Genomic DNA, 23,454 nt, shown 5'->3' with positions numbered 1-23,454 from the left:
AATAAAATATATAAAACTTGAATACTTAACATTATAAAGTTAGAATATGGACTGACAGACACGAAATGTCTGTCCCACTAGTTATATATAAAGGCAAAACATGATGTAACTATCACTATGGTATAATTTTCACTTTCATGTTTTATCCTTAGTACTTTTTAATTTCTTATAAAAATCATACAATTATATGTAACCACTACTAACATATTAATCTTCCCTCCCACTTTAAAGTGGAACATTATAATAAAAACAAAAAATATAATATAAAATACATCCAATAAAAATTCTACAATATAAAGTACATCCAATAAAAAAATATTCTAATTATAAAATAAAATATATAAAATTTGAATACTTGATATCATAAAGTAAGAATCGTGTCTCTCGCTCTGGCGTATTTATAAATGTAAAACTCATTTTGGTGATATTTTTGTCTTGAGAGGTATCACTGTGCAGAAAAAACATTATAGGTTCAATATATTATAAATTGTACATCTTTTTTTTAGTTAAATTTTTTCTAGTATTTTACATCTCCAAACAATCATATATCATTATATTTCTTTTCCTTTCACAAAAAAATCATGCAATTATATACCAGCGTTGTAATTAATTTTATTTTTGGAGTATAGATTTATCAGGAGTTATGTGATATTCCTTTGTCCTCCATTTTGTTTTTCCGGTGTGAAAAAGACATCGGGGTGCACATGTTATCATTTTCTGTTTTCTCATTTATTAAACTAATTTTGAAAAAAGAAATTAACCAAACGCCAAAAAGGAAAATAAACAAAAACTATAGAACTGTTTTTGGCGGGAAAGAGAAAATTCATTTCAATCAGCAACAACAGACGGCGCGAGTAACATTTGCTTTCACAAACCGAACCCTGAAAGAAGAGAGTTGAGAAGTTTAAGGGAAACCACAACGACACCGTTCCACCGTCGTTTTCGATATGGATTCGGAACTGAAGGCGGCGAGATCCGCTTACCGGAACGCGAAGGCGGAGGAGAACCACCGCGAGGAGGCGCGTTGGGCGAACGTCATCAGCGATATTCTAAAAAACAGAGGAGAATATTTTGAATCCCTCAAATGGCTTCGAATCGATTACGAAGTTTCGCGCAAACACTTGCCTGAGAAAGACTTGCTTCCAACTTGTCAATCCCTCGGAGAAATCTACCTCCGACTCGAACGATTCTCCGATGCCCTAACTTATCAGGTCAAATTATTCGTTTCATTTATATCGTAAACCCTAATTTTGAATTTTATATAACAAAGTCAAATTCGTGGTTGCAGAAAAAGCATTTAGATCTGGCGAGGGATGCTAACGACCTAGTGGAGCAGCAGAGAGCGAGCACGCAACTTGGTCGTACATATTACGAATTGTTTTCGAGATCGGAACATGATCATCACTCGGTTCGAAATGCGAAGAAGTATTTCAAGTGGGCAATGGAGCTTGCGGTTACTCTGAAGGAGAATCCACCAAATAACAAGTCTTCGTTCCTTAAGGAATACATTGATGCACACAACAACATAGGAATGCTGGAAATGGAGCTTGATAATTTGGATGAGGCGAAGAAGATCTTAACTTGTGGACTTGAGATTTGTGAGGAAGAGGAGATTAATGAACTCGATGATGGGCGAAGCAGGCTTCATCATAACCTTGGGAATGTGTATATGGAACTCAGGGCTTGGGATCATGCTAAAAAACATATTGGGAAGGATATTAGGATTTGTAACTGGATTGGACATCGCCAAGGGGAAGCAAAGGGGTATATTAATCTCGGTGAGGTGCATTATAGGACTCAGAAGTATGAGGATGCAAGGTCTTCTTATGAAAGGGCTCTTGCTTTGGCCAAATCGCTGGAGGACGAGGATGGTTTGGTCAGGCAAATTGAGCGGAATATTGGAATTGTTGTTGAAGCCGTGAAGGTGATGGGTGAAATAAAGAAAGAAGAGCAAAACCTTAAGAAGCTTAGAAGACATGCAGCAAATGCAAGAGGGACACTGCATGAGAGGAAATGTCTCCTGCTGTTGAACAAGTCTCTTGATGGTCTCATTGACAAATCAATGACTATCTTTGCGTGGGAGAAGGTATTATTCTTTGTTCATGTATCATAATAACTGTTACCTAAAGAAAAAGTCCTAAGTAGATAACTATGTTTCTTAACATCAATTTCTTGATTTGACCTGTCAGAATTCCTTCCTAGAATGAATAAAATGACTTTTTTAGTCCACTAATGTTTGTTGAAGGAACTATGCACACTTGGAGTTGCTCATGGTTAGTTATGATTAAACCACAAATTTATTAAAGTTTGCTATAAGCATGGTTGTTTCCTTTTTTGTTGTTGCAATTTGTTCAATTGTAAAGCCCGTGTGTTAATTTACTATGAAGAAAAAGTGAGAGTTTATTTTGTTATGTGTTGAAATTTGTGATTGTTGGGGCACTAGAAATAGGTCATCACATATTTTCTGGAAGCATGAACTAAAGTGCATGTGTTAAACTTGCTGGTATGATGTTTCCCTCCACATTTCATTATTTGACTACCTATTATTATTATTTGGTGAATACGTAGACCTTATGAAGCTATGGTATGTTTAATAATTAACAGCGTGTCATCGTTCTTGTTTAGCAATGCGAATTTGCAAAGGAGAAGAAGAAAACAGCAAGTGAACTTTGTGACAGGCAAAAGCTGGCTGATTCCTATCTGGACGTTGGAGAATCATACCAGAAGCTTAGAAAATTCAACAAAGCAATCAAATGGTATAAAAAAAGTTGGGAAACATACAAAACAATTCGTTACTTGGAGGTAAAATGTCATTATTTCATCATACAAGTTTAACAATAATGAATCCTTTCATGATTTTCACACGACAAGTTATGTGAAGAGAGAGATAGCTACAAATACCTTAGATAGTAGGCGTTCTTAAAATGTGTGGGTTCCCATGTTATGTTTTTTGTGTCTATCTCTCTCCACATGATTTTGTCTTTTGAAAATATGATATGCGAGGATCCATTTCGTAAGTTTAACACCCTTGTTCTGTTTTCCCTTCTGACTTTAATTCAATGTGACACAAATCTGAATAAAGAAACTCCATCTATTATTATTTGAAACAATTGGTAATGTGTATTGCAACTTAGTTGCTAGCAATGAACATGGAGTTTCTATAAAGCAGAGTTCTCTCCATGTTAGGCGAAATTTTTATACTTCAATAGTAATACACTAATCCAAATAAAGGATACAACATGGCCCATAAATTAAGTTTTTGTCATCAGATGGACTCTATAATTATTTCTAATTTATAATAAAATCTAGGATTGAGTCTATTACTCTCATTGTACATCAGAATTTCTTGTGTGCCAGACATGGATTGAACTCTCATATCATATGCAACACGCCACTTCAGTTTTTCTGATTATGTGTCAGTGTCCCTGCTTCTTAGGTTGCTTGGTATCCATACTCCAAAGATAAATGTAGTTGAAATAGTTATACACATGCACACATCCACTTTGCCCATGATGGGGATGTGCTTGGTTGATACTTATGCTTTGCTGGTAATGATTATAGGGGCAAGCACGAGTGAAAATCAATATTGGTAATGTTTTGGATTCTACCCATGATTGGAGAGGAGCCTTAGATGCATTTCAAGAGAGCTACAGGTAATGGTATCCACATATTAAAATTTGTGCGTTGGTTTTATTTTTTGAATTTCAAGAAAGTGTATCAAACAAGAAGTAAATTTATAATTATAGGCTATTCTCCAAGTAGCTGAATTTCTGTTGAGTGCAATAGTTCTCTCATATGCTTTTGGTGCACCTGGGTTGCCTAAGACATGTGACCTACGTGTTGTATATTGTGAGAGCTCTACAGCTGTTTATTGGTGTATGAAAGAAAATTACTAGAGTAAGATTCTTCTCATCTTGTAGTTTCTTGCTGTGTTGATAATCCAGCCATACTGGTTTCTTTGGAAATTCTCAAAGGTTATTGTTGTGGTAAAATATGCTTGGCTGCTAGCCTGCTACAAAAATTGTTTACTTTGATTGCGACACATAGTGAAATTCACATTTTAAAGATGCAGTAAAGAACAGAATGTAGCACCACAATGTTTCTAACAGTTGCAGCTACATCCAACACTAGAATTGCTTGAATAAATACATCGTTGTTGGCTTCCTTTCAGTGGTTCTATATGACATGTGTTCACTTGGTGTGTGGTATTGCAGTATTGCTGTTGAAGCTGACCTTCCTGATGTACAGCTTATGGCCTTGGAAAATATGCATTATAGCAACATGGTACGATTTGATGATGAGGGTGAGACAAGGTAAATGATTCATGGAAATCTGTAATCCTTGTATACACATTTCTTGCAGTTATTTAGTTACTCAAGGACTCATTTTAATATTCTAACCCTCAGACCAAATCTTGTAATCTGCAAAGCAGAATTTGTTTTATATTGTTTCAGCCTACCTGTTCTATTACTGCTGATGAATTGTGATCCTTTGTAGGAGGTTGAAAGCACTAATTGATAAGCTGAACAAGTCAACAGAAAAAGAGCCAGAAGCTAAAAATATGCCAGAGTGTTGCTCTGAGACTGATACTGAAGCAGATGTTAGTCTGTCAAACAGTGGGTCTGAAATTTTTTGCTCGCGCAAGACAATTTCAAGATCAAAAACTGTGACTAATGGAGAAGAATTGAAAGATGACATACCTCTTGTGTCTCTCTATCAGTCCATAAAAGGCTCATCCAGAAAGATAACAGGCCACATGGAAAGTTTTACCCCCTCTACCAAGCAAACGGAGCTGTCGCCTAAATGTCTGACAAATCTAACCAGCCATCAGCAGACAGTCGTTGGTCGTAAACGTGCCCGTGTAATTCTTTCTGACGATGATAACGATGATGAGACGGAGTGTTCAAGCATAAAGGATCAACATTGCCTGTTTGAGGATTTGTCAACTGATGATGCAAGTACGCTTTCACAATTAATTGTTTTGTTCTGATCCTTAGACTCCATATACCAAAATTAGGTACTGACTGATACTTGCCCATTGCAGTTAAGTGTAAAGCCAGTCCTTTTCATAATATTCAGGTAAAGAAATCTCAGACTTTTGTTTTCATGTGAGTTTTACTTGAGTATCAACTTGTGGGTGCTCAGCCTTTTTGGGATGGCAGATGGTCTCAGAGTATGGATCTAAATGTGCAAGTAATGTTGAAGAAAGTAGTAGTTCTTTCAAATGCTGGAGTCCACATAGAGCAACTAGACCTGGTAGACATTCCCTATCTTTGAGCAATGATATAGTTCCTGAACCTTATGTTCCTAGTGGTTCAAAATGTGACATGGATGACTCCTGCAAACAAAATGTTGATGTCCATCCCATGGTGAAAAATTCGCAGAATGATGTCAGTTCTACTGTTATGGCTTGAATAAGATGTATATATGAGATTTCATGTTTTTGCCAAAATTTTCTAACCTCCGACCTCCTTTATCTTCTCTAGTTGCAGCAATATATTACATGCCAGATCGGGAATGATCTATTTAACATAGAAGAATCCCTGTTCATTGCTGGTGATCATTTGAATATCGAGTCTTTGAAGGCTATAGCAGCATGCTCGTACTATTTACAACTTCCTACAGAAAAGAGATCAGAAGGTAGGCAGTTCTTAGTTTTAATTTTTATGTCAGATAATATTAGCATAGAAGATTAACAATCAGCTTGAAAGTTAATTGGTATAAATTAAATAAAAGAAAAAAAAAAGAAACAACCGTGAATTTGGGTATCCTGACTGTGCACTTAAAATGTGATGGATGCTCGTCCTTGTTATCAGAAAACAGAACATCGATGCCATCTGGCAAAAATATTTCCAATTAGGGAGAAATTAACCAGAACTAGGTATGTGGTTAATTTCATGTTTGGTTACATTAAGAATTCTTTTGAACATGGATCAACCATTATTTCCTACTTTGGTCAATTCCTCATGAACTGCAAATATGTTTGACAAGATTTCCTTAGTTATAATTTTCATTCTTTTTATTGTCATATGTCCGAATTTTCCAAAATATTTAGTATATATATTTTTTGCTAAACGGTTCTACCAGGGTTGGGGATGATTTGGTTTTGGTGTGGCTATTGGTTGGTCTACGTCAGATATTGAAGCAGAGTACTAAAGTTTCCCCAAGTGACACATTGAATTCAGAGTCTGCCTTATATATTGAACCTAGCGTACTTATCTCTTACTGTCTTACATGATTTTAAGCTTCCTATAGATCATAATGTTTGTTTTACCACTGAAAGCATGGATAGAGGCACCAAATGAGACACTGCAGTCTGCATGAGGCATAGATTTTCACACAACAAGATGTAATAAATGTAGCTTAAATATGTCCTTGTTGTGTCAAAGCTTTTTGCAACAAATTCTTGTACTGCATAAGAGTCGTATCCATCTCACTTAAACTTCTTTTGACATCAGCATTGGCCACATGAAACAATCATATAGCGTAGATGTCTGTGTCTAACATGTGAGGCAAAATCAGGGACTTGATTCCTTGCCTCACTATTTGCCAAATGCCAATTAAGCTGTACTTTTATCGATCCCCTTATTATCTTCTGATACATTTACTTCATTAGGTTTTTATTCATTTATTTGTGATGTTTTGCAGTTTTACTTCTGTTAACCTCTTTTAACTACTGAGTTCAGTTGACTTACTTATATAAATTTATGAGTAGGTTTGTTGCCCATTGTTCAGCACATAAAATGTGCTGGAAGAGATTTAGAATCTATGAAAACTGTTGAAAATATTAAGGAGCACCTGGGAAATGACACGATTGAAGCTTCCATTGATGGTATGCAATACTAATGCTTTTTGAGTTTCCTTTATATATAAAATTACCATTCTATTATTTTTTGCCATGTCCTTGACTTTTTAATTTTATCTTGCTTTTTGTCCAGAAGTTTATCTATAATTATTTGGCACATATGTGATGCACATAAATATTTTGATCTCCAGATTAGTTGACATATTATCTATTGATAAAAGTTTATTCAACTCATTGTCATTTGATATTCATTGGTCTTGCATTGTATGTAAACATAGACAGCAAAAGAGGTACAAATGTGTGAATCACTTGACAAGGCAGACAGTCATAGGCTTATGCTCTATTGGATCTGTATTTATTTTAGCTTTCTATCATTTATCTCCAACTGAGATATGGGATTGATTTCTATCCTTTACAGGGTGGATTCACAAGCGCCTAATAAAAACGTATGTAGACTGCTGTAAGGAGTTGTCCGAGGTACCTAATATGAAGGTACTGAAGAAACTTTACAATTTAGAGGTAAGAGAGTCTTAGATGTCTCAATTCTTTCATTGCCACTTCATACTGACAATAATGCCTTTTCATTTCCATCTGTTGGATTGAATTTGGATATTTACTACAACTTATTTTGTCTTATTGTTGTCAACAGGTTTCAGATGATGAAATCGTTGTCTCTGAGTGTGATCTGCAAGATCTGTCTATAACTCCATTGATAAATGCACTGCATTTTCATCAAGCATTTACGATGCTTGACCTCTCTCACAATTTGTTAGGTACATCATTCTGATTTGTGGTCCTTTTGCTAATTTGCTTTAGATTCTGCTCTATTGTTCCAGTCTGCAAACTGTCTAGTAACAATTATTTCTTTCCTTTTCTTTTCTTATGCTCCTGCTTCAAGGGGAGCCATTCTTTTGGTTCTTATGTCATGTATTTCATCGACAAAAAAGTTTGATAATAAGTCCTTGTTTGGTGACTAAAAGAGTACTAAAACCATAAAGAAGATTAAAAGAGAAAATTAAATTATAATTAGTGAAACGTGTTGAATAGTTTTTAACTTTACTGAATTGCTATACTTTAGGAAATGGGACAATGGAGAAACTTCAAAAGGTGTTCACAGCGTCAGGCCAATCTTATTGTGACTTAACTCTGGATTTGCATTGCAATCGATTTGGCCCAACAGCTTTGTTTCAGGTATGACCCCTTTTGACCTTTGCCTATTTTCCTTCTACCCCTTGCACCATTTTCTATTGTTGGTTTTGTTAAATGCAAATTTAGGGAGGATGGTCTGGAATGGTAGTTGCACTTTATCTTTCTTTGTAGAAACTAGAAAGATATGTCCAAAGATTGAATTCATGTGAATATAACAGGGCCATACACTTGATATTAATTGTAATATGTTGTTAAAAGAAATTGAATTATTTATCAGGCCTTGAACTGAAATATCAGCTGACTTCACCTGCCTTTCCGTCTCAAAAGGCCATTTTAATACTTTTCAAATCTCAATTTGTTCAGAAGAACTTTCTAATTATGAAATTCCTGACTAATTTGTGATAAAAGAATGCCTGTCTCCCTCTTTGCATGACTAGGATGCTATTAATCATTATGCATGTTCCTGATTTGCTGATATATCAACTTTGCTTATTCCTCTGTCAGATTTGTGAATGCCCAGTGCTATTTGCTCGACTAGAAGTGCTTAACATTTCTGGAAACCGTCTTACTGATGCATGTGGATCTTATCTTTCAACTATCTTAAAAAGATGTTCAGGTAAAGCCGTATGGCCTGAAGCTCTTTCAATTTGAATATGGTTTCTGTAACCTCTTGAAGGATGGTGGTTACCATTTTCTTCTGTTTGCCCCTTTCTGGTATACATGGTATCATCTTGAGCTATGAAAATGTCCATATATCAAGTTTAAGCTAGGAGACACTTATTTTCTCTCAAATGTACTTGTATGTGCATTCCTGCTGCAGATATCTCCTTGCTTCTACTTATAAGGGTTCTGTTTTATAGCCCTCTGTAGCTTGAATGTAGAGAATTGCTGTATAACATCACGAACTATTCAAAAGATTGCTGATGCATTGGACTCTAGATCTGTACTTACACATCTTTCCATAGGTATAATGAACATCATTTTCCCCCTTCTAATCCCTTATATAAGAATCATATAGCATAATAGGATATCTTTCTTTGGCAGGACATAACACCGCCGTACCTGGAAATGCTGTAGTTAATCTTCTGTCCAAGCTTTCTACTTTGAAAAGGTAGAATTGATATACTGATATCACCATCTGTCCCTCTGTAGCATCTTTAGGTAATTTGTATTAACAAATTTAATAAAATTTGCCCATTGCAGGTTTTCTGAGCTGAACCTGCGTGGTCTAAAACTAGGCAAGCCAGTCATTGATGCCCTTTGCCAGCTAGCAGAGAGCTCGACTTTATCAGGATTAATACTTGGAGGCACGGGTATTGGAACAGTGAGTTAACTCTATCCTCTCCCGTGCATTTACTTTACAGTTCATTCCTTCTTTTTTTTAGCATGCATATGTAACCTACTCTTCTGATGGGATAGAGGCATTATTGTGCAGGAAGGAGCGATGCAATTAACGAAATCATTGTATAAAGAAACAGAAGAGCTTGGGAAACTTGATCTATCATATTGTGGGCTAACATCTGACTTTGCTTTAAACATCAATGCTAATTTATTTTCGTCCATCCTAGAGCTGAACCTGGAAGGAAATCCTATCAGGAGTGAGGTTTGTTGCCTGTAACTAAGGATTTCAATTGCTAATATTCTTGTGATACACTTGTTAAGCTTTTATCCCAAAACTAATTGACAATGTGAGTAGCCTAACATGTATTTAAATCACACTTATGAGAATGAGGAAGGCATTGTGGGACTTAGTATCCAACATCCCCTCAACATAAGTCTGTTGGACCAGGCAATTGGTTACCTTGGCCCATGACATCTGGAAAGAAGTTGAGCTTTGACTTTGATACCATGTTAAAATTGGGCAAGCTAGATCTAGCTCAACCCAAAAAGCTAGCTCACTTTGTGAGGGACGCATAAGCCTTATAAGCACTGGCTTAACCATATTCCTATTAGATGTCAGACTATCTTAACTGCACCATGTTTCCGTGACTGTTTTAATTAGGCATTGTTATATGCTGCTGTAAAAAGGGGTTGATGTAGTTAGTTAGTGAGGAGGTTGGTATAGTTAGTTATAGCTGTGCCCATTTTAGTGATAATTTTGTGAATTTATCGAGCTAAAATTTAATTGTTATGGAAAATGATATATCCTACTAAATCCTCCTGGCCACAAGAAAGTGACATATGTCAAAAATTGATATTTTGTTTATTAATAATTGGTTTATTGGTTTACAAGTGACATATGTCACTTTCTTGTGGGTACGACGTACGAGGATTTGTAGAAGAGTTTAGTAGGAGGATATATCATTACTCAATTGTTATTGTTAGGACAAGAAAGACAGTAAGTTTAGTTACTTAGAAGGGGTTGATGTAGTTAGTGAGAAGGAGTTCAGTAAAATAAATAGAGGGAAAAGGGTAGAAGAAAGGATGCCTATCAAGATCTTTGAAAACAGAGCTTCTGCTCAGTTGTTAAAGGGGCAATTCATGGAGAATTCTTTCTCCTTTTCTAGTTCAGTTCATGGAATCATTCAATAAAATTCATTCTAAAATTCTCTTATTTGTTACCAACTTCTCAGTTCTGTTCGTAGTATCATGACAGTTATGCATAGTTGTTTTAATATGTTTAATCTCTAATGTATACAGGGCAGCAATACTATATTTTCTCTTCTCATGAACCCACAGTGCTGTCTCAAAGTTTTGGTCCTTAGGAAGTGTAAACTTGGGCTGGCCGGAGTTCTTCACATAATTGAGGCACTGGCAGGTAGGCATTCAATCATATTTGGGTGGTAGCTCCTTATTTTAGAACTACTGTAGCATGATTATTTTGTTTCCTATTTCTTTTATCAGAAAACAGCTGTTTGGAGGAGCTTAATCTTGCTGATAATTCTGTTCCAAATGACCTTGCTACTCTGCAATGTGACTTATCAATTAAAGGATGCTCACAAAAGCAGGAGCCAAAAGCTGATAATATGAACGTGGATGATTATCAAGAGGTCCTTTACACTGATTACCATCAGCTTGAAGTTGCTGATAGTGAAGAATTACCAGCAAGAGTAGAAGCTACTGCTTCTGGAGTCGAAGACGGCTGTGCCAGCTCATGTCAAAGAAATTCTCCATCTCTTGAGTGCCATTTCACTCTTCAGTTCTCAATTGCTATTGGTAAGGCAAAGAACTTGCAATTACTTGACCTTAGCAATAATGATTTTTCTGCACAAGCTGTAGAAATATTCTACAATTCATGGACAGCTTTACGACCGGTTTCAAATCAGAAGCACATTACTGAGCGAATTATTCATTTCTCAACCAAGGAAAATAAGTGCTGCAGAGTAAAACCATGCTGCAAGAAAGTTTGATTTTGTTGCTCCCATCCAATGTCACTGTCCTGACGAAAGAATTAAAGGCAAATCCCAACCTATGATTGATAATGGCGGTTCTATGAACAAGACATTGTTTATTTATGAATGTGTTCATCTGCTGAAAATTATGGGTGTCAGATGTAAGGAATGGACAGGTGTTCTTGCTTCACCTATCATGTGAAAGGCTTTTATGAAACACATTTGTCCAAATTCCATGTATATAGTACTATGCGCAGATTAACCACCCTTAAGAACTTGTTGGTAATCGTAGTTGTGCATCATGCAAAGCTATGTAGCGCAAAGCTATGTATTGAATAGAGTAATAGGTATAATGTATGCTAGAAATCCATGTCAAGCACTTGAAACTTATTCCCCAAGGAAACCAGGTAAAAACCAATGGATCAGTACAGATATGCTAGAAAACAGACAACGACACAAGGTATGACCCATTACTGATATCTGATTGCACTAAAATTATACTCCATTGCTGTACCTGATTTTCATAAAGGTTTCGTGAAACTTGGCGACCTATCAACGATTTTGTTTATAAGGATTTATCCATTCTATTCTGTACATAGATTGTAGAGCAAGGTATATTAGTTTGTGTAGTTTTTTAAAGAGGAATTATGCGGGAAAATTATTAAATAGCCTATGATTTGAAATAAAACTTATTTAATTTAGGTTATTATATGAACGATTGGGATGTGTGAGGATTGGTTAGAGTGCACAAAAAGTGGGCCACTTACCTTATCCAAAGCCTTAGTCGTATGTGTTAAATAACTTGCTAACTACCCATAACCCAAAAAGGGCATCACTTCAAGTGTTTATTAAAGGACAATAAATCAGAATTTAAGAATATTTTTTTTTTGTTTTTATATTATTATTTTAATAATGAATCAAATTTTAATTGGGTGAGCCTGAATAAATATAAATCTATATAAGTCTTGTAAATTAAGCATATAAAAGTATTCCTATTATCCGATGTAGTAATTAAATGGAAAAGTATGATTCGAATTATTTAAAAATAGAGAAAAAGATATATATACCAACTAAGAGTATTTTACATTGTCATTGTATTATTAACCATTTATTTTTTATTATTGTAAATTAATCTCCTGAAACTTATCTTGAAGCTTTAAACTCTAAGCACTTTCATAATTGTCAATATCATAAATCTCACTAAAAACTATTGGCTTCATATTATAGTACTCAGATATTTTTATAGAATGTTCTCATATATTCAGAAGAAAAGAAGAACGTTAATGAGTGTCATCAAGACACGGATTTGAGTCAAATATAGAAGTTCTCATAGAAAAATTGGTGATTACATGTACATTAATAGTTAAAAATGTGTTTTTTAATGTATCACTTCCATTTTGAATTCCTTAGTACATTCGTTAACCTACCCTTATAAAATAACAACTCTTATAGTCTTATACTCTTATTAATTATGTAATTTTTAAATACATTTTTTAAAAGGAAATAAAAAAAGTTAACCAAATTGGCTAGGAAATTAAAATTTAGTGTATCAATTCCATTTTCCTCTCTTGAATCACGAGAAAATATATTCCATGATTCATAACATTTGTGGAGAGAATGTATAATGATGATTAACTCACCTTTAATTAAAAATACTTTAAATCAATATAAAAGGTGAGTTTCATAGAATATTACTAAAAAATTTGTTTGATGAATCAATAGAATATATATGTATATATGTAGGAACCTCCTTGAAGGGGTTGTTGATCGTTCTTGATTGAAGGTCTATTTGTATTTGTAATTCGTTGATGGTTGAAATTTGTATGAACTTGATTAGGTGATGAGTGTATTTTGGTTTGAGATGGAATGTGTATGAATAAGTTGTGTTTAAGTAAATGGATTTGTATTTTGATTAGGATAAGAGAAGATGGTAAAGATTGAAAAGATGAAGGCGCCACAAATATAAGTGTTTGATAAGCCAATGTTGTTCGCCACAAATATATGTGTTTGATAAGCCAATGTTGTTCGCCACAAATATAAGTGTTTGATAAGCCAATGTTGTTCGCCACAAGCAAAGGATGCTTGATGAGAACTAAGGTAAGGCGTCACACCAATGGTGATAAGCCTATGAACGCCATAAGGAAGGTTCCTTGATAAATTCTAAGTTAGGAGCAAAACTCAACTAAAGAGGAATTAATTCAAATAAAATCTGAAGTGTTTATTCAAATCTCCAATTCAAGTACAAATAGGGAAGGAATTCGACTATGCCATATTCGCACGTGAAAAGGATTAAACTATAATGAACACTAGTCTAATTCAATTACACATGTGCTCTTTAGTGTTTAATGCAATAATTTGAAATGTCGAGTGAATCTTCTTGTCTTAACACGTCCAAGTTCATGGTGTGTAGGTTGATTTCTTCCTTTGGTATTGTCAAGGAAAGAATTCATTGTCATCAAGTGCTTCCATGCATTTTGTTCTCATTTAGGAAAGGTGTTAAGGCTGAAAATTTCCTTCCTTGTTTGGAATACTCGTCCCAAATCTTTGGTTTAGGAAACAAATTCCATGATTTAATGAGCCATTGATGGTTGTCATGTATAGATCTATACGCGTTCTACCAAATAGGAAGGTTTTTTAATATAAACGTCTATCTCCAAATAAGGAATGAATTAATTGACATTCATTCTCTTAATGTGGCCTCATTAGGTAGTTCTTCAAGTTAGATGGTACACTATGTGTTTATTATTTTTCAAACATAAATTATAGTTAAAAAAAATCTACCGTTCTATTATGACTTTATGATGCACACTTTTTCTTTTTTGCTATAGCTAATTTTACCACCCAATTTTATTTATTTATATTTTTAATCTTGTATTTACAGATACAGTAAAAGTTTTTACTAGTTGGAGTAGCCAGCACTCATATTTTTCCTCTATATAAGTTTTAGTTGTAAGTTATAACTATTAGTCTATTATTACATTGCTATTATCTCATATCATGTGTATAATTACAGCTTCAGATTTCTTTTTCGAATATTCTCAATCATCTTAGCATGTATTAACTTACAAAAAGAGAGAAACAAAATTTATCATTTCTGATGCTCGAAACATCCATGATTTTTACAATTCTCATGTCAATTATATCGACTTTGACGTTCTTATTCGGTGAAAGACTGAAAGTAAGTAAGTAACACTAGAATTTAACTTGTGAATGATAGCCACCCATTCTCAATGTTCAAAATTATTTCAACATATGGAATGAATTATTAGCAGCTATAATTGATTGGTGTAATTGAGTTTCATCCGGAGCAGGCATTTTAAATTAAAAATATATTTAACTAAATATTTTCATTTTTATATATTATTATGTTTATTTTTATAAATTATATAGTTGTTATATTATATTTCATAGTTTTTAGGGTCAGTTTGATGAACATAGTAAAAGAAATATGATAGTTAAAATTTTAGTGTTTTTTGAATTTTAGGATTTAATATTTTATTCAAATTTTAGTGTTAAAATTTCAAATTTACATCTTCCCCCAATTTCTTAATCAGAGTGAGGGAGCTATCCAGCAATTATGTATTGGTGCATACATGGAAACTATTCAGAAAGTAGTTGAACGTAATTTTCTCCACTGATACTTTCTTATTTCCTTTAACCTTCCATTTTTGTTTTTTTGTTTTTTGGTTTTCCTCCTCTAATAATTACTTTATTTATAGGATACAATAATGAATATCATTGCTAATTATGTATTCACACTGTAGTTGAGATGCCTCCACTGAGTTTGGTTCCCGTAACTCGCGTTAATCACTAAATAACTTAATATCACTCTCTAAATTTAGTGCTCTCTTGATTTTAGTCCTTAAGAAAAAAAAACTTGAGTCTCTAAAATTTTAAAATATTTAATTTTAGTTTTTATCATAAATTAAATAGCGATGTATCTATGTTAATACTTACCACATCAATAATTAGTACGACACATGGTTAGTTGTGATATTGAAATTTATATGGAACTAAAATTAAATACTTCAAAATTTTACGGGCTCAAACAAAAACATAAATTTGTTGGTACTAAAACAAACAAAAATGCATAATTTTCCAGAAAAGGGTTAAATACATGTTTACTCTAATTTTTATCAGTTACTCTTCAAATTCTGGAAGCAGAAGTCCAACACTTGCATCACATCCTGAAAAAAATGTAAACATAAATATATTATTTTAAACCATGTCCATGTTTGTCGCACGTTAATAATAATTGAGCAAAAATAATAATAAAAAGTATAAAGTTTAATCGACATGTTATCTTTATATTGGTATGAGACAATAGACAATATATGTAACAAAATAACTATAACAATTCACTATAAGAGCATATATAATTGTTCATGGCAAAAAAAATAAAAGGTGAAGATCCAACCAAAATTTCATATGCAGGTACTATCCTTATATTCTCAATTCTGTACAAATTTCATAGCAGAATACATATGAGTACAAAAGAGAATTAATTGGGGCATGGACACCAAATTTTGACTAAGCCACCTATATACTTAGTACATGTTTGTAAGTAAAAATTAACACAAGGAAATAATACATTACTAATATATTCCTTCATAAAAAAAAAAGTAGTACTTGGGAATCCTTCGTAATTGACGTAGAAGCAAGACCAATGAATCTTGGTAGATGAACCATTAAATAATTCAATGATGGCTATTCCAAGGTCTTGGAATTACTCATTGAGTCTTGAAAATTATGAAGTCTAATTTAAAAAGTTGAAGTAACACTTTCCAAAGTGTCTTAAAAAGTATAACAACAATTAATCACCCACTATGTCTTTGTGATGGAACATTCTTCCCCTTCACTATATATAGGGGACTTATAAAGAAGAGACATAACAAACAAGTGAAAAAAACAACATAGAGAGAAAGTGAGAGAGTTTATATCTACATAATGTGAGATTTATATTTCTAGTGAGATACTAGAGAGTTTGTATTTCCATCATTTTTGAGTGAGATTGAGTGTTATCCTCTTTGTAAGAGAGAGTAAAATATTGTAATCATGCTTTCTATAGTGAAAATATTTTCTAGATTAGGTCCCGTTGTTATTTCCTTCTCACATTGAGGAGGTTTTTCCACGTTAAAATTCTTGGTATTATTCTTCTACTCTTCTTTATTTTCTTTATTTTCTTTATCCACTTATCACTTCCACAAGTGTCTATTTTACATCACACAAATGAGGGAAATTGGTTCTGGATTTCCCAACACATATAACAAAATCCAATAATATTTATCATTAGAAAAGTTGAGGTAGCCTTAACAACGGGACTGTGAAGCAATACTAAGATAATAATACCTAGACAATCATTTTTACTATAAAGTTTTGTACGCATTTATATCCTCATATGTATGTGGATAAAAATGTACACCAATGCTTATAATCGTATTATTAGTTGATATGAAATACACAACATATACTATGATTCCTATGATTCTCCACTGGTGCTTTAACCGTGGGGTCATAAATTCATTCACCATCAAGGTAATCATTTGCAATTATTTAATCCTTCTGATGATTATATCGAAATATGACTTGTGACAATAAATGTCAATTACATCACTCATGGACCTAAAGTAAGAGGGGACATGATTTTAGCCACGCAAAAAACCCAATTAGAAATCTTAGCAAATTGGAGAGTTGAGATATTGCATTATGACTAAAAAGTAATTTATTACATCATCTCCATCCATCCATTAATCAAACTTTATTAAAAGCTATTAGATTAATATATATATGTATTATCAATGTAAAGATTTGTATACATTAATACATCATTTACATATTTTTTTGAAAAGTCAGTAATAATAAAAATGAATGTTGGATGATGCAGTGATAATGCATAAAAGTCATAAACTAGTGCATAATTTTTTTCTCTCAAACTATTAAAGCTAATGCTCAAGTAAAGTATATTTCCAGTTTAAAGCCCATTATTGACTTTGCTTTAAAGGACAAATGTGAGGAAAGCATGCGTCTTAGGTTTTGCAAACCATGATTAGCATCATTTTTAAACTCTTCTAGTCCAAATATAATCCCTATATATTCATTCAATTGAACATTGTTCCTTAATTCCCTAGAGTAGCTAAGAAAATTTTTAATCCTCTATTTTTTATGGTATGGTGGTACTTTTTGGCCTTCAAATAGGGATCTGGGTACTCTTCTACTAGGTAGTAGTCAATGTTAAGAAAAATAAATTTGTAGGGTCCAAAATGAAAGGCCCTTATTAAACAACAACAATGTTTAATCAGGTTCGACTAAGCTAGGACACACATAATATTTAATTAATTAGTATATATAAGAATAGCATATATGGTAAAAAAAAATAATGAAGATAGGGTGAAGGGGACCCTTAGACAAGTTGGAATGAAAGGGAATCATAGCAAGTTTCATACAAATCCTTTTCCAGAATTAGAATTCAAAGATTCCATTGACATTTTTATATATCATAAAGGAAATTTTGGATAAGGATTTTCATGGTTAGTCTTACTCCTATAAATTGGAAAGGTACCCCTAGCCTCAATGTGAATATTATTCTTTGATTACCACTTCTATGTGGGCACATAGTACACAAAATAATGACCTTGAAATTGGGGAGCAGTTTAATTATTATAATAATACATTATTCTTTCTTCTAGTTTTGGCTAAGGAACAAGGTTACTTATAATGTTATTCACAAAGAACATTGTTTTATGGAAATGAAAATTGAATACAATTTAGTAAAGGTGGCTTTCAATCAAAAAATGATTAAAGGTATTTTTTTTTTGGAAAGAGTGTATTATTTATGCAATATTAGTGTAACGATTTATCTATGGTTAATATATCATTTACAATTCATTTTTATTACAATTTCTGAAGAATCAACAATAGTACAACATAAATAACAGATGATATAATGATAATTTATAAAACTTATACATTACCAGTATACATTTTTTTTCTCTTGACAAAAAAGTAATTTAGTTTGATGTTCAATGCGTCATAGTTAGGGTACATTAGGTATGGGAATGCATATGGGGTGTGGGTTCATGAGCTGTGGTTTACAAATTTAGAAACAAATTTGTCAGATGAAACCTTTGAGGGATTCAATAATGGTTTATTTAGGGATTGGGCTATGCATTAATTTATAGCATCAGGAGAGGAACAGAAAGTACTTTAAAGTTTAAACCTTTAATTCAATTCTTATTTCAACCCAATCCTTGATAGATTACCAAATTAATTTAAATGTAGTCTAATTGAAAATTAAAATGAGAAGATTATATTATAATAAAAAATTAGAAGTCTAATTGATGGAAATACTTTAGCACATTTGACATAACCGTGAAAAACAAAACATCTTATTCATCTATCATCTACTGCCATGTGATATTTTTCAGTGGAACCCAATAAGACTTCAAATTTAGATATTGTCCAAAGTAAGGTTATAAGGTATACTTATAAGAGAAAAGATATGTATATCACTATATCATCTATTATTTATATTTAATTATCATTGATTTTTATAAAAAAAATAATTCAAATAAATGATAAATAATATAATAAGTATGTATAAATTTTTACACTAACAATATATAAATATTACACTCTATCTATAATGTCTAAATATTATAAACTGAAATATTATACTCATTACTCAACGTAGTTATTAAATAAACGAATGGTATTTTCAGTACATATATTAGGTGGATAACAATCTATACCATTAATTCCAGTTGTATATTTATTTATTTAGATTGAAAAATATGTTACAATAGAAAATTAGATTTGTATAAACCTTGCTTAAGGCTTAAAGTATGAAATTATTGTAAACAGAAAGTTTTGGGTTATTATTCAATTGATTTTACTAGTTAAATTTGTAGTTGAATTGTGATTATGCTAAATATTTTTCAAATTAGAGACATGATCAGTTTAAACACTAGGATAAAGCAGAGCTGTTTTTTTATCATTAAAAAACATATATATAAAGAATTCAGAGATTTTCTTATTTATCAATACTATAGACCAAGGTTATTGGGACTGGACGGTTCGATCGGTCCAACCGTCACCCGCTTAAATAGACGGTCACGTACACTATGAAAATAGGGACCCTTTCCAAGCCGTTTTGGGTCGTGAGAAAACCGGTCCAACCTGGTAGATCGGTTAAAACTGGAATACCCGGTTGGTTAAACCGGAAATTAAACAAAAAACACAATGCAATAAAAAACGTAACTGCGCAGTGCACAACAATTTTTCTTGCATTATATAAAACATAATATTGATAAGTATATTATTCACCTATTTTAATTAATTATATAATATATGCATATATATATATGATATTATATTGTTGTCCGATCTGACCGGACGGTCTAACCAGTTAAGCCAGTTAGAACCTATACTTCACCTGTTTCAATTTGATTTCCGGCTGATTTCACAACATTGCTATAGAGTAGTATATACCATTCGTGTGTGACACATACAAAGGTAATAAATCATTGAAATAAATTAATTATTCAACCATACACGTATAAATGTACACATTAATTATGCATATCAAATCAAGGAAGTAATACACGCAACCTCACACGCACCACATGATACTGAGATCACCTCAGCAGAGTTCAATGGCATCAGGTACGGGTAATTTCAAAGGGGGTAGGTTTATTGCAAGTTATAACTTGTACAATCAATAATGTGAGAATTGTTATCACTTACTTTCCAAATGTCTTATTTATAAACTTATTAGATAGAGTTATATATAACCTATAATTAAAACGCATCTTCTGATTCATGAAGACTGAAAAAAAATTGAAAATTTCTAATTCTAATATTATATTAAAATTTCATTGATAATACTATAGGTTAAAGCACCGACAATATGAGACTTCGTAACAATAATGTCTCTGCGCAATTTTATTTGAAGAACAATTGATAATAAAATTCTTATTCACCAGGTTAATAGCTGAATAAGAATAGTCATAGAAGAAATTAAATAACATTAGTTAATACTACTACCACTACTGAATACTAAAACATTTCATTGATTTCAAGTCATGTATACAACAGAACAATAATATCTAAAGGAAATTCTATGAAGCTGTCGATCTTTGTCTATACTAATTGATTCACACTCCAAAAGAACCAATCAAGAAAGAAAGAGAGAACATTAGAGACTAAACCACCACCACTTCCTCCTGGCAATAGATCATAATACTCATACCCACTGAAACAAAATAACACAAACTATGAATTAAGCCATTCAGAACCCATGCCATGTACATTAGTTAATCACATTGTTTTCTTAACAAAGAAAATAGAACTAAAAGAAAACTCATAAATCACCTTTGCCCCAAAAACTAGTATTATGCTTCTTTTTTCCATCTTCATGGTGATCTCCAACTTTTTAAGCCAATGTCATTGTGCTTCCTTGAAGGATTGGAGTAAGGTATAGGCATTCTTTTAGGCAAGAACCCAGAAAAGTGACCATGATGGTGTTGAGATTTTGGCTTGAATTTGAAAACTTGTGTGGTTCTTGAGCCATGACAGTGGTTCATGAATATGAAGAGGAACAAGAGAATTATAATTAGAGTTCTTCGACACATCACTATATATAACTCAGAAGGTGGTAATGAATGAAGATGTAGTAGTTGAAATGGTTTAGTTGTTGAGGAAACTAAGGTGGAAGAAGGAGCAAGAAGAAACATGGGAAATTAAATGCATATTTGAAGCTGTGTGTTATGTTTGAGAGTTCATGAGCTATGTGGTGTGTAATTTGGTGTAGAGAAAGGGTAGAGACAGAGAGGGGTAAAGTTACTAAGTCAAAAATAATTCAGATTGTTCCACAGAGAGGGGTAAAGCAAAGTTAGAACTTGGGAGCAGAAAGTTGAAAAGCCTGAAGAAAGCTTTTCGAAATGGGTCTTATGGGATGGAGGTGATTATTAATATTTCAAAAGAAAAAGATGATAAAAAATTTGTAATTGAATAATTACTCAAAAACTAACTTTTGTGGGAAAGATGACTAAGGTTAATATAAATGGGGCATTGATCTTATGACGTAGTGTTATATTAGATTACCGGATACAAGGTCAAAATTTTAATTCCTATGAATAATATTTGTTAGGAGGGACATTACATATTTCGAAAGAGATTAGTTACTTACCTGAAAAAATGTGAATGGGCTCACATTCCATGTTAGATTTTAATACTTTAACTCTCACATTTAAGATTGGGATATAGAGCATACAATTTGTATAACTCAATGAGTATTGAGTGGTGTAACACTATGATTACTATTGAAATCTAATGCTATGATATAAAATTTGTTTAAAATGAAAAGAAAACAATACACGAGGCACAAAGAAAAAGCAAATAAAAATAGGATTTGTTATCCTTTGAATGCCTAGAAAAGAAAGGAAAGTAAGGTGATGATGAATGTGAATTATGTGAACTTTTTTGTGGTTAGGTGAATGTTTGGGACCTACACCATATTAATGGCCGACTAAGGAACTGAGAAACTGTTGATTTAGACCCCTCCATTACTAGAAAACTTGTCCATTTGCCATAGAACCTTTTGTAGGCTCTAATTTGAAGTGCTTTCTCTGCTTCTTTCTGTCTTTAACCCATTCCCCCAATTAAAGGACCTAGTGCTTCATTGTCCTGTCAATGTACACCAACAGTAAGTGAACTACTACTAACTCACGTACATTCTGACCTCAATCTTGCTTCTATCTGTTACGATTTTCGATAATGCCTAGATTTTCACTTTCACAAGTAACCTACCTATGCATTTTAGAGTTATGGAACATTATATGTACCAAAGTGACTTTAATGATTTCAATTCCACTTGATATAAGACTATGGATTAGTTTTATATATTATTATTGTATTATCAATCATTCATTTTTAATTATTATTGATTTTTTTAAAAAGTAATATAAAAATAATATATTAATTGTATATAAATATTTACACTAAAAATATATAAATATTACATTCTTATTTATATAGTCTATATTTTTCAATCTAATGAAAAGAAGGGTAGGAATGTGGATAACTGGAATTGAATAGGATTATCTTATAGCAAATAATATTTAGATTAGACAACATAAAAAACTCATTTTTACATATTTAGGAGATTATGATATTTTACTATATAATTGTCAATTTTTATCATTTAATTCCAACATTTAACAACAGTATTTTATACATCATTTGTACTCATTAGTTCTCTCTAGTGTAAGATGATGTGTTTTTTATAACATGTTATTCTTCAGTGTTTAAGCTCTACAGTGGATAATGGAATATCAATATCAAATATATATATATATATATATATATATATATATTTGATATTGATATTCCATTATCCACTGTAGAGCTTAAACACTGAAGAATAACATGTTATAAAAAACACATCATCTTACACTAGAGAGAACTAATGAGTACAAATGATGTATAAAATACTGTTGTTAAATGTTGGAATTAAATGATAAAAATTGACAATTATATAGTAAAATATCATAATCTCCTAAATATGTAAAAATGAGTTTTTTATGTTGTCTAATCTAAATATTATTTGCTATAAGATAATCCTATTCAATTCCAGTTATCCACATTCCTACCCTTCTTTTCATTAGATTGAAAAATATAGACTATATAAATAAGAATGTAATATTTATATATTTTTAGTGTAAATATTTATATACAATTAATATATTATTTTTATATTACTTTTTAAAAAAATCAATAATAATTAAAAATGAATGATTGATAATACAATAATAATATATAAAACTAATCCATAGTCTTATATCAAGTGGAATTGAAATCATTAAAGTCACTTTGGTACATATAATGTTCCATAACTCTAAAATGCATAGGTAGGTTACTTGTGAAAGTGAAAATCTAGGCATTATCGAAAATCGTAACAGATAGAAGCAAGATTGAGGTCAGAATGTACGTGAGTTAGTAGTAGTTCACTTACTGTTGGTGTACATTGACAGGACAATGAAGCACTAGGTCCTTTAATTGGGGGAATGGGTTAAAGACAGAAAGAAGCAGAGAAAGCACTTCAAATTAGAGCCTACAAAAGGTTCTATGGCAAATGGACAAGTTTTCTAGTAATGGAGGGGTCTAAATCAA

The 23,454-nt window shown here is 32.3% G+C and overlaps 1 protein-coding gene across 2 annotated transcripts; it reads left to right on the top strand.

The window, feature by feature from the left end:
* Positions 837–11,873, top strand: LOC109358955 (protein TONSOKU-like). Of its 2 annotated transcripts, none has more exons than XM_019603473.1 (20): positions 837–1,211; positions 1,289–2,086; positions 2,626–2,802; positions 3,562–3,653; positions 4,215–4,313; positions 4,498–4,958; positions 5,045–5,079; positions 5,163–5,390; positions 5,493–5,640; positions 6,716–6,832; positions 7,224–7,324; positions 7,455–7,578; positions 7,884–7,996; positions 8,459–8,570; positions 8,815–8,919; positions 8,999–9,065; positions 9,158–9,278; positions 9,390–9,557; positions 10,595–10,712; positions 10,799–11,873. In XM_019603473.1, the coding sequence occupies exons 1-20, from the start codon at positions 948–950 to the stop codon at positions 11,302–11,304; spliced, it is 3,954 nt and encodes a 1,317-aa protein (XP_019459018.1). In that variant the 5' UTR covers positions 837–947; the 3' UTR covers positions 11,305–11,873. The 2 variants fall into 2 exon arrangements, with proteins under 2 accessions (XP_019459018.1, XP_019459015.1); XM_019603470.1 differs by having other exon boundaries at positions 838–1,211; positions 5,487–5,640.

This window comes from Lupinus angustifolius, chromosome LG01, assembly GCF_001865875.1.
Source record: "Lupinus angustifolius cultivar Tanjil chromosome LG01, LupAngTanjil_v1.0, whole genome shotgun sequence".
Classification (NCBI taxonomy): Eukaryota; Viridiplantae; Streptophyta; class Magnoliopsida; order Fabales; family Fabaceae; genus Lupinus; species Lupinus angustifolius.
This window is presented reverse-complemented; position numbering and strand designations above follow the sequence as displayed.